This window comes from Buceros rhinoceros, unplaced genomic scaffold, assembly GCF_000710305.1.
Source record: "Buceros rhinoceros silvestris isolate BGI_N320 unplaced genomic scaffold, ASM71030v1 scaffold19335, whole genome shotgun sequence".
NCBI classification, from domain to species: Eukaryota; Metazoa; Chordata; class Aves; order Bucerotiformes; family Bucerotidae; genus Buceros; species Buceros rhinoceros.
Window position 1 is genome coordinate 2,416 of NW_010413618.1, and position 14,807 is coordinate 17,222.

The 14,807-nt window shown below is 44.4% G+C and overlaps 1 protein-coding gene across 1 annotated transcript; it reads right to left on the bottom strand.

Moving 5' to 3' along the window:
* Positions 1-341: 341 nt before the first annotated feature.
* LOC104494047 (armadillo repeat-containing protein 1-like) lies at positions 342-12,930 on the bottom strand. Its single transcript, XM_010136831.1, has 3 exons — positions 12,757-12,930; positions 9,740-9,831; positions 342-726 (listed from the first exon to the last, which is right to left on the bottom strand). The coding sequence occupies exons 1-3, from the start codon at positions 12,928-12,930 to the stop codon at positions 342-344; spliced, it is 651 nt and encodes a 216-aa protein (XP_010135133.1).
* Positions 12,931-14,807: the final 1,877 nt, after the last annotated feature.

A 14,807-nucleotide genomic window follows, 5' to 3' on the forward strand; every position in this document is an offset into this window, starting at 1 on the left:
GTGAGACCTCATTAACTCAAATGCCATTCTGGTCACTCCGGTAGAAAAGATCTCACAGACAATGAAAAGATGTGGCAAAACCAGCTCAAAAGAAAACACAGCATTTCTAAATCAAGAGTAATAAAAAACCCCGAGGGTCTGAAATATCTCATAACTTAAAAGAAGCTTTTTTTAAATTATTATTCATTTAACACATCAATAGAGCCACAAGATACCCTGAAGTGAATCTGGTGGAGGTACCTTGGTTATTCTGTTCTTTCTTTAAAAAGAACAGAAAGTGAGGAGAGGTGGAAACAGAATAGTTTTTGTAGAGGAATCAGAATGCCATCGAGGGAACTGCCTTACAGCAGCTTCTTCAGGTACTCTGAGTAATTTCTGCAACATTTTATACGTACCTCACGATTCAAAACACAGTTCACGGAAACGCTGACAATTGATGATGCCACCCAAGCAGCCTGAACACATCGCTTCCGCAAGCAAAACACCCCCCAGTACCGCATCGACAGTACTCGCATCGACACCAAGGGTGTCCTTACCGAGTCGTCGAGGCCGTCTATGTGCAAGACCACCGTCTTCGCACGCTTGTTGGTGCTGCCAAGGAAGAACTGCGCTTTCCGCCGACGGTAATTCATCTCATTGACATTGTCCGTGTCCGACAGGCTGGAAGACTGAAGGACATCATAGACTTCAGAAGCCAGAAGTTTAGTCTCTCCTGGTGTGGTAGTCCTTAAAGACAAGAGTGGTTCAGATTGCTAAGTGTCAGGTTCTACACAAGTCCTCCAAACAGCTGCTGACTCTGGCCTTGCAACGGGAATAGCCCACATGCTCCAGAAATACAATTACATAGGTGAGACATAGCAAAAAATTCGAAAAGGGAGAAAAGAAATTAAGTAAAACTAATTCCATTCTCACACATCAATTTTTACATTGATCTGTTAATTCTAATATCATTACGAACAAGTCTGTGGTCTCACACACCACAAACGCAGTTTACGTCAGTCTGACAACTACAAACACACACGGTCAGAGACGCTCAGGGCACCGCCGCTGCCGTGTTCCTGTTGAGCTCTGCTTTTTCTAAACATGAGATCTCCAACAGCCTGGTGAGACATTTCACTTCCCAGTCTCCTTGTTAAATAACAACACTTATTTCTCAGCAGAACTGAGCGTCACAGCAGAATCCCAGATTTTCTTTGAGAATCTAAAGGTTATTTCTGATTGGACTAAACTGTAGCATTTTTTTAGATAGGAAAAAAATTTAGATAATAGACGGAACATATATTTCTTATGCTTAATTACAACCAGTTTTAGTAAGGTACTAATATAAATCTGTTGTCCAAACTCAGCCTTGTTTTGATTAAGCCAGTGATTTAAGCTATGTGCAGAAACAGAATTATTACCGCATCAACTTGCAATTAATCTGACAGTGATGACTGACAGCTCTGCCGCTTTGTTTAGCAAACACTAAGCAAGGAACAAGTACCCTCAGATTTATTTTTTTTTCTGTTTGACTTCCTTCATTACCACACATTGCACACTTCCCATCCTACCACACGGAGAAGAGCGAGCACTGGAGGAAGCCCGTGAGGCGTTCTCCACTGCCAGGGTACCGGCCAGCCTTTGCGTTTCTAACGGTGCTCGGCTGGAGGGGAGAACAGCAGTGCGTGCTGTCAGTCACTACACCGACAGCACTCGAAGGAAAAAGGGGAAATAAGCAAACAACCAAGCCCTGAAAAAGCAACGGATGCCAGCACACGTTCCTGTTTCAACAGCTGTCTGTTGTCTCACAGCAAAAACCCACTCATGGTTCTTCACAGAAACCAGAGCTGGGAACTCCCAGAGACTTCAACTTCAACCTCCCGTTGATTAGATGAAGCAACAGAACAGACACAGAGCTGTGCAAGCTGATGTCCTGGGGTAGCAGTAAGTTACCGTGTGCAAAAGCGGCATCTTACCAAGGCACTAGGAGATTCAGAACCAGCATTTCTCCCCGGGATCCCAAGGAGTGATATTTTCAACCATCGTTTTATTTCCATAACAAACCTCATTTGTAGTTTCCTCTATGACACAAAAGGCACAACTAAGAATGTCACGGACTGGGTGAGCTCTACCTAAGTACATCGCTGGCTCCACGCAGCTGTAGTAAACACACTTGGTGGAGGTTTATCATTGGATTCATTACGGTAAAAAAAGGGCTAACAAAGTGATATCTGTGTCAGCGATGCCTTCAGACCGTTGATGTTTCTGGGTGGCCAGTTGCTTTCAGAGCCCATTCTTCCTACATTTAAAGGCAGAAATTGTCTCCAGCAACAGCCGAAGGGAACAGTAAGCTGCAAAGAATTGCTGCGTTTGGTAAAGGGGGGAGGGAAATCACTCATCCTTGCTTCTGGAAGTGAGACACCATGATTGACATGGTTTTGATGAAAACTTTGAGCATGAATGACAAGCCTAAAGAAAGAGCACGGTATTAGAGAAAAAGCAATCTGTTTCGAGACAGTTATCTGATCTGGCTGGTGTTCTGGCTGTTCTGCTCCAGTGCCAGGGCAAGATTCTTTCTGATCTTGAAGAACGCTGCTCTTTCTTGTGAGCTTTTAGTGCATCCCATGATGCGGTGGGCTCACGAGCACAGGGCTGCTCTCCTGACTCGTTCCAGGCAGCAGGCAAGAACAGGGGAAACACTAGAACCTGTAGGACTGGGCATGCTGGAGGTGACACGATGAGCTGCAGTGCTGCGAATCTCCCAGTCCCAACAGCAAAGCCACTCGATGAAGCCACACACAGCCTGGGTGCTGTCGTGTTAGGTGACTGCCCACCAATGGCATCAACCACGGGATGGGCGCGTCTCTCCTTCATTTACCTCCGGGCAGTCCACCGTGGAAATGAGGCGAGGTCAGACATCCCTGTTTCCTAGGACCTTGCAAGATGCCAAGCTGTGAGTCTTCCCCACCCTCCTCACAAGACTGGCTGTGACGATTTGACCAGGAGACACAAAACTAAGAAACGTCTGGAATGGAATGAGGAGACCTGATGTCTTGAAGTTGCTTTTGTGCTAAACAAGCGATATCTCACTGAAATGATGAGTCACGATTGGGTTTCCCAGGGCTACTTGCAGCTCAGTTTAAGTCATACACCTAGTGACCCTGGAAATTTAGAGAAAATCCATGTGAATGCTGGGATGTTCTGAAGACTGCTGAAAAAAAACCCCAAAGCACCTAAATGTGAACTAGAAGTTGTAAATCTGAGCAGAGTCACAATCCCATTAACTGCTGTAAAATCAGTGACTGTGATACAATCTTAAACATTTACGCAAACAGAGTCATCCCCCATGCTCAGATCATTTCTCCGATCCAGTCTATTGTCCTCTGATCACCAGAGGAGAACAAACTCTCCCGAATGGGATAACAGATTAGAACATATGCCATATGTTTAACCCAGCTATTCATCTCATTTTGTTTAACTCCTGCTATTTATATGCTAAAGGGAAGATCAACTTCTGATCTTCCACAGCTTGGTATCTACCATATGGACACATTCTCCATCTCAGAGAGGGAAAAAAAAAAATTCAAGGCCTGTTCCTCAACTAAACTCGAAAGGCTTCAGAGTAGCATTTGCTAGACAAGAGTCTGCGTAGCAGACACGAGCTCCATGCTGAATTTCACAGGAGTGAGTTCCAACATCTTGCCTGCTAATGAACAGTAATCACTTAATGGGTTTATGTGGCAGGAATCTTGTTTATTATACGGCTTCGACAAACTGCACTGGGGTTAAAAAAACCCCAAAACTTAAGGGTAGCAACACTCTCTGGTCCCTCCCAGGGAAATACCAGATGCTGGTGTCCTGAGCACCAATTTAAGCCAATCCTCCGGGTAGTAACGCCCAGGTAGTGCTGGGACTGGGCTCTGCATTGAAGCGGTTTAGGAACATCTCAAAGAAAGCCAAATAGCACTGCTCGTTTATCAGCATGCTAACGGCATTACGTATGTCATCTAACAATATATGATAGTGTGTAATTACCTGGAAAACCCTTTTGTCTTACAAACCCCCCCAGTTTATTTGAATTTTGAGAAGTAAACTTCATCTGATTGTTTCTCTGAAATGTAGCAGAGACAGTATATAAAAAAAAAAGTTTGCAGAGGTACTGATGAAGGCATCCCTAAACAAAATCCATGTGAATAATTTGAATTCAGCTACAACATCAAGCTGTGCCAGAGCAAAAAACCGCCGGTTTAGGCTGTGTGGCACACCTGCAGTGGACTCCTCTGCTAATGTGGTTAATATTAACCCATTCGGCAGAGACTTGAAGATACTTCGAAAGCAACAGCTATTGAAACATCTTGTTTTCATATTCTTCAACTACTCATTTGTTGGCAGTTTATTTTCTTTTTTAAAGTGAGCCAGCACTAGCAGCTTGGCCGCTAACCACAGGGCCAGCAGTCACGCAAAAACAGGTTGAAACATGCACCAAGATTTAAAAAAAAAAAAAAAAAGAATTTAAGCACAATGCAGTAGAGTTCATTCACCTAAACCACTACTTTGTAGGCAAACCCAGTATCCTCTTCTCAGACTTTCCGGATAGAGAATGCAGTTACCACATGAAACTGGAAGTAAAAAAAAGTATTTGAGTGAACTTGGTGACATCCTGAGTAATCACAGAATGGGCTAACGCTTCTAATTTGTTCCAAGTTATTATACAGGGCTTCCTACCTGCACAATTCAATGGAAATCCGATACTTGGATGGAAAAAGCATGTACATGTAGTGTGTCCTGCAAACCAACAAAACACAGAACCATGTTCCTGAGTAGCAACACATCTAATTCACAGCAGCATCTTCACTTTGCACCAGCTGTTCCAGAGAAAAATTCACTTTCTTCTGAAATAACAGCTCTGTTCATAAACCGCTCATGAAGACTGTTCCATCGTTAACAGCACAAACTAGACAATAAAGACACTCCTTGAAAAAACTAGGGGTGGAGGGGAGGGGGAATATATTAAGGCACAGTGCTGAACAATGCCGGATAAAGCAGCCTGCAGCTGTCCTCCTGCCGTGACCATCTACTATTAGCACACACAGCACAGACCACAGTCCAGAGGCACCGGCAACCACCGGTGTCCTTTCCCAGAGGCACTCACCCCCCAACAGGCACAGTGGAACACGTGGGGAAATCAAGGAGGGCTGGGAAAATAACAGGAAGGGAAAAGCCAAGAGAGTTAACGTGGAGTAACGTGAAGAGTTGTGAGTTACTCTTGTCCCAGGTGATACACTGCAATTTGTAAATAATTTACAGACCCAAAGGGTCTGGAATCTCCTGCTCATAGGACTGGTTAAGGCATAGGATAACCACATTTGTCTCCAAAACCACAACCTCCCAGTATAGAATCAGAAGTATGGCCGAATCCAAAACCAGAAGCATGCTCCCTATTCCCCAGTGTCGATTTTGACGTGTTAAAAACCCCAGATACCAAGGATTACAAAAGTGACATTACTGAGGGATCTGGGAACAGAAAATCAAGCTTCACAGCCTGCGAAAAGCCCTGTCCTCCTCTCTGCAGATCCGAATGTCAGTTTTCCCATCAACAGCATGAATGTACAAATGCAGGAAATGTGGAAAATTCACAGGAGTTTTTAGCTGTAATTTCTCACAAAGTATTATCTTGAAGCCAGTTATGATATGGCAGTGTCCCCTCCATCATCAGACATCCCTTTCAATAAGTCGTTTGCTTTCCTGCTAATTAATAAGTGCCCTTCTCCCTGTCTTCCCCCAACCGTTTCTCCTTTCTCACAAAGGAGAAAAAGAATTGTCACACCAGGAGAACGATACAACTATTGTCACGGTACATCCCTACTATTCAGCAAATACCACCTGAAATACTCAGCTGCCTTTTTTTCTTTTTCTTTTTTTTGTCAGAGATCATAAATTTCAACTTTGCTGGTTTCAACGAGTAATTAAATTTTAAAAAGTACAGGTAATTAAGACTACCAAAAATTAAAACCGAGTAAGAAGTCAGCAATTATAGACTGCCTGTATTTTACCAGATCTGCAAGGGACTCTAATTAAACACGTATTAATTGCCCTAATCTTCTTAGGCAAGTAATAAATTGGAAGAGCTGATTAATGCGCTGGATTTAGTTCAGCTTGTTAAATCTGACACCCTGGCAAAGGCAGACTATCTTGAAAAGCTCTTTTAGCTAAGTAATTGGAATTTTACTCTCAGTAATTTGCCGTTCCATAATAAGAGCTATTTAGTATATTGACTCTTCATCCGTTGTTTTTCTTTAAATACATGTTATATTTAAACAGGACTATTATGCTGCTCATAAAGATTGTGAAAAACTCTGAACTTTGACCTTTACTGTCCATCAAAAGTCACTCTCACGCTGAACACAAATTAGTGTAGTTCCTCGTAGGCCATAAATCCTAATTAATTTTAATTCTAGAAGCTGCTAATAACATTTTATACAGTCCATACGGACACATTAAGTCCTCCACACAATTCATAAAGCCAGCAACCAAACCAGTTTCAGCATTAAGTAACTGCTGATGAGTGCTGGAACACCACGAAAGCTCATTCCCCAACAAGCCCAAATTTCTCCTTTTCACCAAATGTTTCCTTTTTCTTAGGCAAAGGCTTCCACACACCCCCTACAGGTACTCAGCCACTGGGCGAGGGAGGGACACATTTCTGTGACAGCAGTAAAGCAGTGTCAGCCATAAAAAAAAGAGAGGTTTGGGTACCTGCAGGAAGGGATTTTAAGGGTCTGATTTCTCTCCACCACAGTTACTACTCCTGGCACATAGCATGGGAAGACGCATCCAGCTTTGCTTAAACACAAGCGGATGTGGGCAGACAAAGAAATCTCCCCTGCCAAGGAAGAAACCAGCAAGTATAGAACAGGGCAACTGAAATTTTTCTCTTTGAAAAACATTTTGAAGTATTCCACAAAACTTGAGCAGCTTCCTCTACGCCCTATAAAATGTGGTAGTGTATGAAGCCTTTCATAGGAAGCATCTCAAAGTCAGACACGTTCCAAAAAAAAAATCTCAAATATATAAATCCCTCACTGCCTTCACATCTTCATTCTGTACTCCCCAGAGCTAACATTTCGCATTTCTGCTCTAAAGCCCATAAGCTCCAAACTCTACGTCTAAAATCTGTTACTCTTCTGTTAGAAAGAGCCAATGTTCACACATCTTGAAAATCGCTGTCACAGCGACCCTAAAACCTGCCCTTTGCTCCTTCAGTGGAATGTCGTGTCAGCTGCAGAGTCAGCCAAACATTCACTCCAAGCAGCAGAAGGACTTTCAAGATGAGCTAGAATGCTTATTACAAGCCAACACCAAAAAGCTGGTCAGGTCGTATCGGGGGGACTGGTAAGTCATGGAATGAGCCGTGGAGGTACCTCAAAGAACTGAAGTTGAACTTGGGTGTCTCTCCAACACTCCCTACCCCTTCTTCGTGATGCAGCACAGAGTGTAATTTACAGCTCATCGCTCAAACAGGTGGCACTCGCTCATCCTCAGCGTCTTGTGGAAGGAGGAGTTCTTTATCTCCACAGTAACCACTTCAGACGAGGGCTATATTCTCCTTCCGTCAGTGGTGTATTACTCGCACCAGAGGGTTTTGGAAAAGCAGAACACAGAGAGGTTTGTATCTCTTTGTATAATTTGCTTCCATTTCACCAAAAAAGAAACCTAACCCCCAAATTAAATTGTGGAAATAAAGAAAAGATTTTAGATTTGAGTGATGAGCTACGTGCGCAGGCCCTGGGAAGTGCCCTCGAACACAAGGCGTGAAGTCACTGAGACCAACGCACGTGCTACTGCATTTATTAACGTTTGGTTTCAGTTCAAAGGACTACAGTATCTTCTGGAAACCTGAAATCACAATAAAAGCTGGAATCTGCCTTTTGTAAATCTGAAGAAGGTAGAGGCCTTGTTGTCTCCCAAACTGCATTTTTGTGACAGAAACGCTGCCACATCCTTCTTCTCAGCATGTTTCTACCATCTTTCTCCACGTTTCGGCAGGCAACACAAAACTTAGCTTCAGCATTGCCTGTCAATGTTAAAGCCTAAAACCCTGACAAGCACATGACAAACTCTTGTGTTAGAAGATGCGAGGGATTTAAATTTTCATGCTATCACACTTCCCAAATGTTACAAGCACACAAATCAAATGGATGTTCTCGCTCTTGCCAAAGAGCTTTCTAGAACAAAAAAAGAACACCTACGAGATCTCCCGTCTGTACTGACTTATCTCTCCTCTTCTGCACCTTCCTGAACTTCACACTCTTTTGGTCCTTGAAATTAAAATTAAGTAAAAAAGAAAAAATGTTGTCGAAGAGGTTTCTGTAAAATTCTTTAAATGAGGGGTTTGGTTATGATTGTTTCCCAAGCGATACTTGTCAGCTGCAGAGACTGGCGGTGAGCTACCACAGCTTCTGAAGGATGTCTCTGTGCTCTAAACAGACACAGAATCTAAAAGGGGGCTTCTGAAATACAGGAGTCTGTTGTCACCTAAACTTCTCAGCTCTTACTATCGAAGTAGCAAGCGAAGGTGTCTGTATGTTATATTAATTATGTCTGTCCTTAAAACAGGTGAATTCTGTAAAACTTAATTCCATTTTCCCCCCATACAGCCTATTAAAAACACTACTACATAAAAAGTTATAATCATTGCATTATTCAAAAAAAAAAAAAAAAAAAAATCGAGCCCTGCTCTCTTCTGGGTTCCAGTCGTTTAGTTCATCACCCTATTTAAGGCATTTGTTATAATCCTTGTGTTGGGGGGAGCTGCTGAATAACAAACCGATATTCAGGCATAATGCTCAATTTCACACCGATCGTTTCAGCAGAATTGACAAAGTTCTTAGAGGTAAACAGTTTAAATCTTTCTTAGGTCACACACCACACGGGGTTTGTGAACAGACTGGAATTTCCCCTCCAGTTCCTCAGTTTCACACCTTCAGATAAGCAGCATCAGAGAGACATACAGCGAAAGACCCACCACCAGAACTGGAGGGGCTGAGGGATGAACAGCAAAGTCTGGCGTCAGGCTTTTTCTGCAAGAAACCTGTAACTTGCGTTATTTGCTAATAATGATTCACCTTAGTTCACCTTCCTAATTTCCAGGGTAAGCACAGAGGTGCATCTTCTCCAGCATGCATACAGCCACATCCTCCCGCCCTCTGCAAGGCTCAACGGTTTGCAATCGGCCCAAAACCCAAGCGTCATGCATTGGAAGAGACGTGACCCAGCAGACACCTTCTACAGAGGCATGAGAGACCATACAAACCTCTCTGACTTCTACTCCGCCTGTAAGATGTTTCCTCAGCACAGAGCTGAGATACACACCTCCCACAGCACACCGAGACAATCACCGTGCCGATACAATTTCCCTTCCCAAGGAGGGGTTCAGGGAATCGGTGTGGTTAAATGCACTAGTGCAAGGCACCCACTTACAACGATGAGAGGGATAAGGGAACCAAAAGGGAAGAGGCAAAATTAGTTATCTGTAACGAGGGCAAGAAATCCGCCGTTCAGCAAATGAACCCTTCTGGTAGACTAGGGTCTAATTACTTTGCTACGCTGCAAATGAACACCAGTAATTGCTTGCAGCCACACAATTTCAACGAGGAAGAATGGAATATTAAAAATGCATTATACTAATTCAAAGTCTTATTCAAAAGCAGAATGTTCTGTTTACACTGTCTCTGCATCCAACAACCCATCACAAACTTACTTTTGTATTACATTCTGTAAGCTGAGCATCATACCCAGTTCACTCTTCATCTTCTCTCTGTTGGCACGGCACTCTGCCAGATAGCGGAGAGCCTGAAAGAAAGAGGACCACAGCGCCTCAACAACACGTCCAGTGCGTCATCACTCATTTTTATTAGCACACATCTGCAAAACACTCACAGTGCGAGTTCCAGTAAGGAGATCGAGAGTATTATCACCCACTGTGAACATTAAAAGCTGTTTTATTTTTATAAATACACAGAAAGCACAGATCTACGAGGACAGGCTGAGAAGGGGTTTCTTTAAACCAGCTCACAGAGTCTCAGGACAGTCCAACAGCTGTCTACAGCTACTCCAAAAGCCTCTAGGAACAGCACGAAGCCAAACACTCCTCTACAGCAGCAGACAACGTAACAAGGAGGAGCAACCACAAACTGCAGCTTGGGAAGTTCAAATCCAGTATTACAAGGAGGTTGGGGGTGGGCTTTTTTGCTGTTTTGCTATCAAGGTAGCTCAGCACTGGAACGGGTGATCTAGTGGGACCGCGGAATTGAGACAAAGCTACGACTGACCTGGTTGAGCGTTGGTGACAGCCCCAATTCAAGCAGGAAGCTGAAGTTCCAGAAGCCCCTTCCAGCAAACAGTGATCAGAGAGCTACAGCCGTTTTTATACGCGAGGCTTCTAGTATAATCCTCATCAATTCTATGGGCTCCCCCAGCACTAGAAAACTCAAGCAAGGTTTAAACTCTTTCAATGTAGCTGTGTAAGAGCTATGCTGCTCACAGCTGCTTCAAAAATAACATGCTCCTTAATCCCTTTGGAGATAGAGAACTGATCATCTGGGGTTTTTTCTAATTCACCTTCAGCACCTATTTGGTAAAATTCAAGACCATTTTATTGCCTTTCCATAAAGTCTGGCTGCTGTCTGGCATGACGGAAACTCCAGCTGTGATTTTTGCTATTTCCTGATCTGGATTAGCATCAATAACAGCCATTTATAAATGTCACATACTCGTTTTTTTTCTTACTTTTCAACTATGGGGAAGTACCCAAATGATGGCCCTGAACTACTGACTTCCAGAACGTTAATTAACGTGTCCTTACTGGTGGAAAACATCCCTCATTTTTCTCGGTCTCTGGTCAGGCAATTTAGTAAGGCTGTAACGTTGCTGGACAAAGAACAAACTATTCTCTTAGCAGCAAGTTACTAGAGTCAAAGCGTAGGCAGCCTCTTCTCCAGCTGTACGTACTCTTCACACACCACTGTAACTTCCACCGAACGAGACCAGAACAGCACCAGCACAGCACCAGCACAGCTGACTTCTCCACACTGGGAAGCCCCATTCCCCCTGTCCCCCACCGGGGACACAACGGTCTGCACCTTCATGTATGTTTATTCAATCACAACCTCCTGAGGCATAGGGACAATTACTGTCACGGACTTGGAATCAAAACTAGAGAAAAATACACCACTTCTTGAGCAGGCAGGAGAAAGGACTGAACTGAAACTGGCCCTGGGGAGAAAACTCCCTCCCTGAAAGAGCCTGCAACATAAGACAGAAGTTAAACAGGGAACTAGGCTTGTTCATAGGAACTATTTCAGACTTCAGATACGGGAATCGCAGAATAATCCAATCAGAAATTTGAAGTCAGAGCTGTACATCCCTTTATTAGGTACTAACTTAAAGGAAAACCACTACATTTCATGATTCCCGTTCAAATGGAAGCTGCCATGGGGCAGGGCCCTGAGGCATAGCACGGGCTTCGCTAATTATTCACCCACTCCAACGCTGGCTTATCACTAAAGGGAGCAGCACTGCTGTCTTCCACTCCCGCCCCGTGAGACGGCCTTACAGCACAACTGCAGTAACACCTGGGGCTGTGGGACCGCTCTGCAAAAGGGACCAGCCCTCATCAGGGGGACTGGGGCAGCCCTTGTCACCCAGAGTTCATTTCTGTAACATGGCTACAGGCTGACCCCAAATCTCATGCAGGCAATGAGAACACACAGCCCAAAGGAGCCACAGGAGGAAAAAGAGAGCGAGGCGTCCAAATGAGATCCTCTTGTAAGACCACACCGAAAGAAAACCACTGCAACGTGTTCCCAAGAACTGCGAACTCAACTCAAAGTTCCTCCTGTGAAGAACACCACAGTCTAGCAAACGCTAGGGTGAGGAGAACCGAAACACCAGGCAGCAGGACACAGGGCTCCTGGATGACAGGACCTCGCTCCCAGAACCACATAATCCTTAGTAATGGAAATCTTATTAGACTCTTCACAAAACCTTGACTTTTGTTTGCCCGGTTTCAAAGCAAGAAATACTCTTTTTAAAGTTAGTATTTATACTCAGTACGGGAAATCAGGATGTCAGCACTGCTGATTCAGAACGAGAAGAAACGGACAAAAGCTGGAACAAGTTCTGTTAGGTATTAACAGATTTTGGGTTAGTTTTTTGGAGGTTTGGGAGGGGTTGGTTTGTCCATTTGTTCTTAATACCATGGGAGCAGTCAAAAGTTGGAACAGGGAGGTCATGGAATCTCCATCCTTCAAGGTGTTCAAGAATCATGAGCACACAGCCCTGAGACAGGATTTGGGAACACTTAATCTGAGCATGGGATTGCGCTACATCACCTCTGGAAGTCGCTTCTAATCTAAACTATCCCGTGACTTTTATTAATATTTTTGTTTTCACACGAATGTTGAATCACTCAGTGTGTTCACCAAGCTCCATGATGTCATCTTAGAGAGATTCCAGGGTGCTTTACCTCCCTCCACACAAGCAGGGAAACAGCTGTGTTATTGGAATGATGCAAAGTACGTTAATCTATTCCCAAACCCACAAGTTCCCCCAGAATAAGGTGTCATTGCTGGGCAACTTTTGAGAAGTGCTTTTATAAACAGCACCTATAATGAATATTAACATCACACATGCCCCGGGTTTATCTTTCCCGTGTTTGAAGACGTTGAAGTTACACACGGTCCTGCTGACAGAGGCGTTTCTCTCCAGAGCACTTACGAGTAAAGCTGAATGAACGACGGGAGGGTTGGGATGGTCCAAGAAGAGAATGAGGCCTGGCAGGCATCCTTGATCCTGAACAATGGCCCGTCTGTTCAGCGGGTCAGCTGCGAGGTCCCGGAGCTGGTTCACTACAGAGAGCGCATCAGGCTCCTCGCTCATTGTGGAATTCATTTTTCCTGCACCATGCAGACAAAATACCTGCTGGAAAAAGGAAAAAAACCCGCTCTTACTAATCCCTCAGTGTTTATCATCAGTTACAACAGAGGTAAGACAAAAGCACAAAGGCACCGAATTGTTGTAAGCATAAGAGAATAAAAACCCAAGGTCCAGACTTCATGGAACGTGGATGGAATTCACAAGGATGGGGGTTTTGAAACGCGTAACCTGGAGATCTGAACTTCCTATGCAGAGAATGGGGGCTTTGGTTACTATCACCAGGATCTGACGGCTGCACGTCGATTCAGACCAGTATGTTTGTGCTGGTTATTCTGCACTGCTGACAAATACTTCTGAGAAATCCGGTTTTCACAACAAGGCACCCCAGACCTCTGCAAACATCTTTCCGTATAACCATGAGTCAAATCAAACTACGTATTTTCAGAGTACTTGAAAACAAAAACCCACAAATTTCAGACAAAAATGAACGAGAAAAGTCAGCCGAAGACGAACAGTACATCAAGACCCGCGAACACCAAGTCTCGATCTGGATCTCTCTGTCACACAGCCTGTGTAATGCTGCACTCCCCCAGAGGCAGAAAGGGCTTCAGGGGGTGGGCTGCCTTCGTTCTCTTCCCCAGGACCCTCTCAACGCAGGAGAGGCAAAGCAGGTCACCCGCGCTCAGCTGAAGCCCAGGCCACCGTATCAGTTCCAAAGGAGACAAAGTGTTAGCTTGAGAGTATCCGATTCCAGAGTGGTTCTACAAGGAGTAACTACTGAACAGGCCACAAAAGCCTCAACTTACTCAGAGAAAACGCTACATCTTGGTGCAAACCACCAGTCTCCTTCAGAAGACTGATGATGTGCCTCTGAAACTACTAAACGTAACCATGGTCCTGGCGTTGCAGCACCGACTCAGGCGAGAAACGCTGACGGCACAAAGCTGTGAGCAAATACGTATCGTTACTTTGTGCCCTCTCATTTTTCCCCTGCTTACAAATAAATCAAAGCCAAGTTGTAAGTGGTCACGGTCTTTTAACATCATTCCCTAAGTAAATGTGACAACACAAACTTTCTGTTGTTTTCTGACCGAAGGCTGGCCTGTGGCAACACAAACTAACCACAGTCCACAAAAACAACGAACCATAGATACTCATTTTCACTACGATAATTCCTGACATTTTCACACGGAAAAAGTGCTGTTAATCCCCAAGTCTCTGGTGCTTCGCTTGGTAACTGTGAGTGACACTGGGAAAGCATCTGCCTGTTCTGTTTTTCTTGACTATCAGGAGTACAGGAGAAACCAACTGGGAGACACAGCAGCTCAACCAATAAACAATATTTCCAATGCAGACAATTAAAAAAAAGAAAGAAACAAACCTCTGTTAAAACCACTGTTAAATAACTTCCCACGGTTGACAGGGGAACTTTCTAAAAACTTACGAATCCCGTCAGCTGCAGAGCTGATGCTAACCAAAGTCTCTGACTTCCAAGCTACAACTCTCTCCACCCAAAATCACCTTTTGCCTTTTTTCCTTCCCATCTCCGGAGAAAGCATTAAGCCCAGTTTCACCCCTCTTCTACGCCACCAGGCCACACTCACGTCCTCCCCAGACCCGTCTCCCTCTCTTCTCACCCACAACGGAGGAGACAATGAAGTCCTTACCCTCTCCATCACCTGCAACAACCAATTTTCTGAAAACTAGGAGCCCAGACGGTTTTTCAATGACAAAACAATCAGGCTGCTCTAAGTTCTCTGCAATTCGGGGCCTGGCAGAGAAGCCAGCCAGGCACCAGCTCTTACAGCCTGCCCGTAGCTGAGAGATCAAACCCTAACGGCGGCACCACGGATCGCTCTGTCGCTGTCCTTCTCCGCTCTGGCTCCTCACCG

Coding starts and splice junctions, on each gene's coding strand:
- LOC104494047 (XM_010136831.1), bottom strand. CDS start 12,930: ATGAATTCCACAATGAGCGAGGAGCCTGATGCGCTCTCTGTAGTGAAC. Junction 9,832..12,756: donor TCGTTCATTCAGCTTTACTC/GTAAGTGCTCTG, acceptor TCTTTCTTTCAG/GCTCTCCGCTATCTGGCAGA. Junction 727..9,739: donor TTACAGAATGTAATACAAAA/GTAAGTTTGTGA, acceptor CTTGTCTTTAAG/GACTACCACACCAGGAGAGA.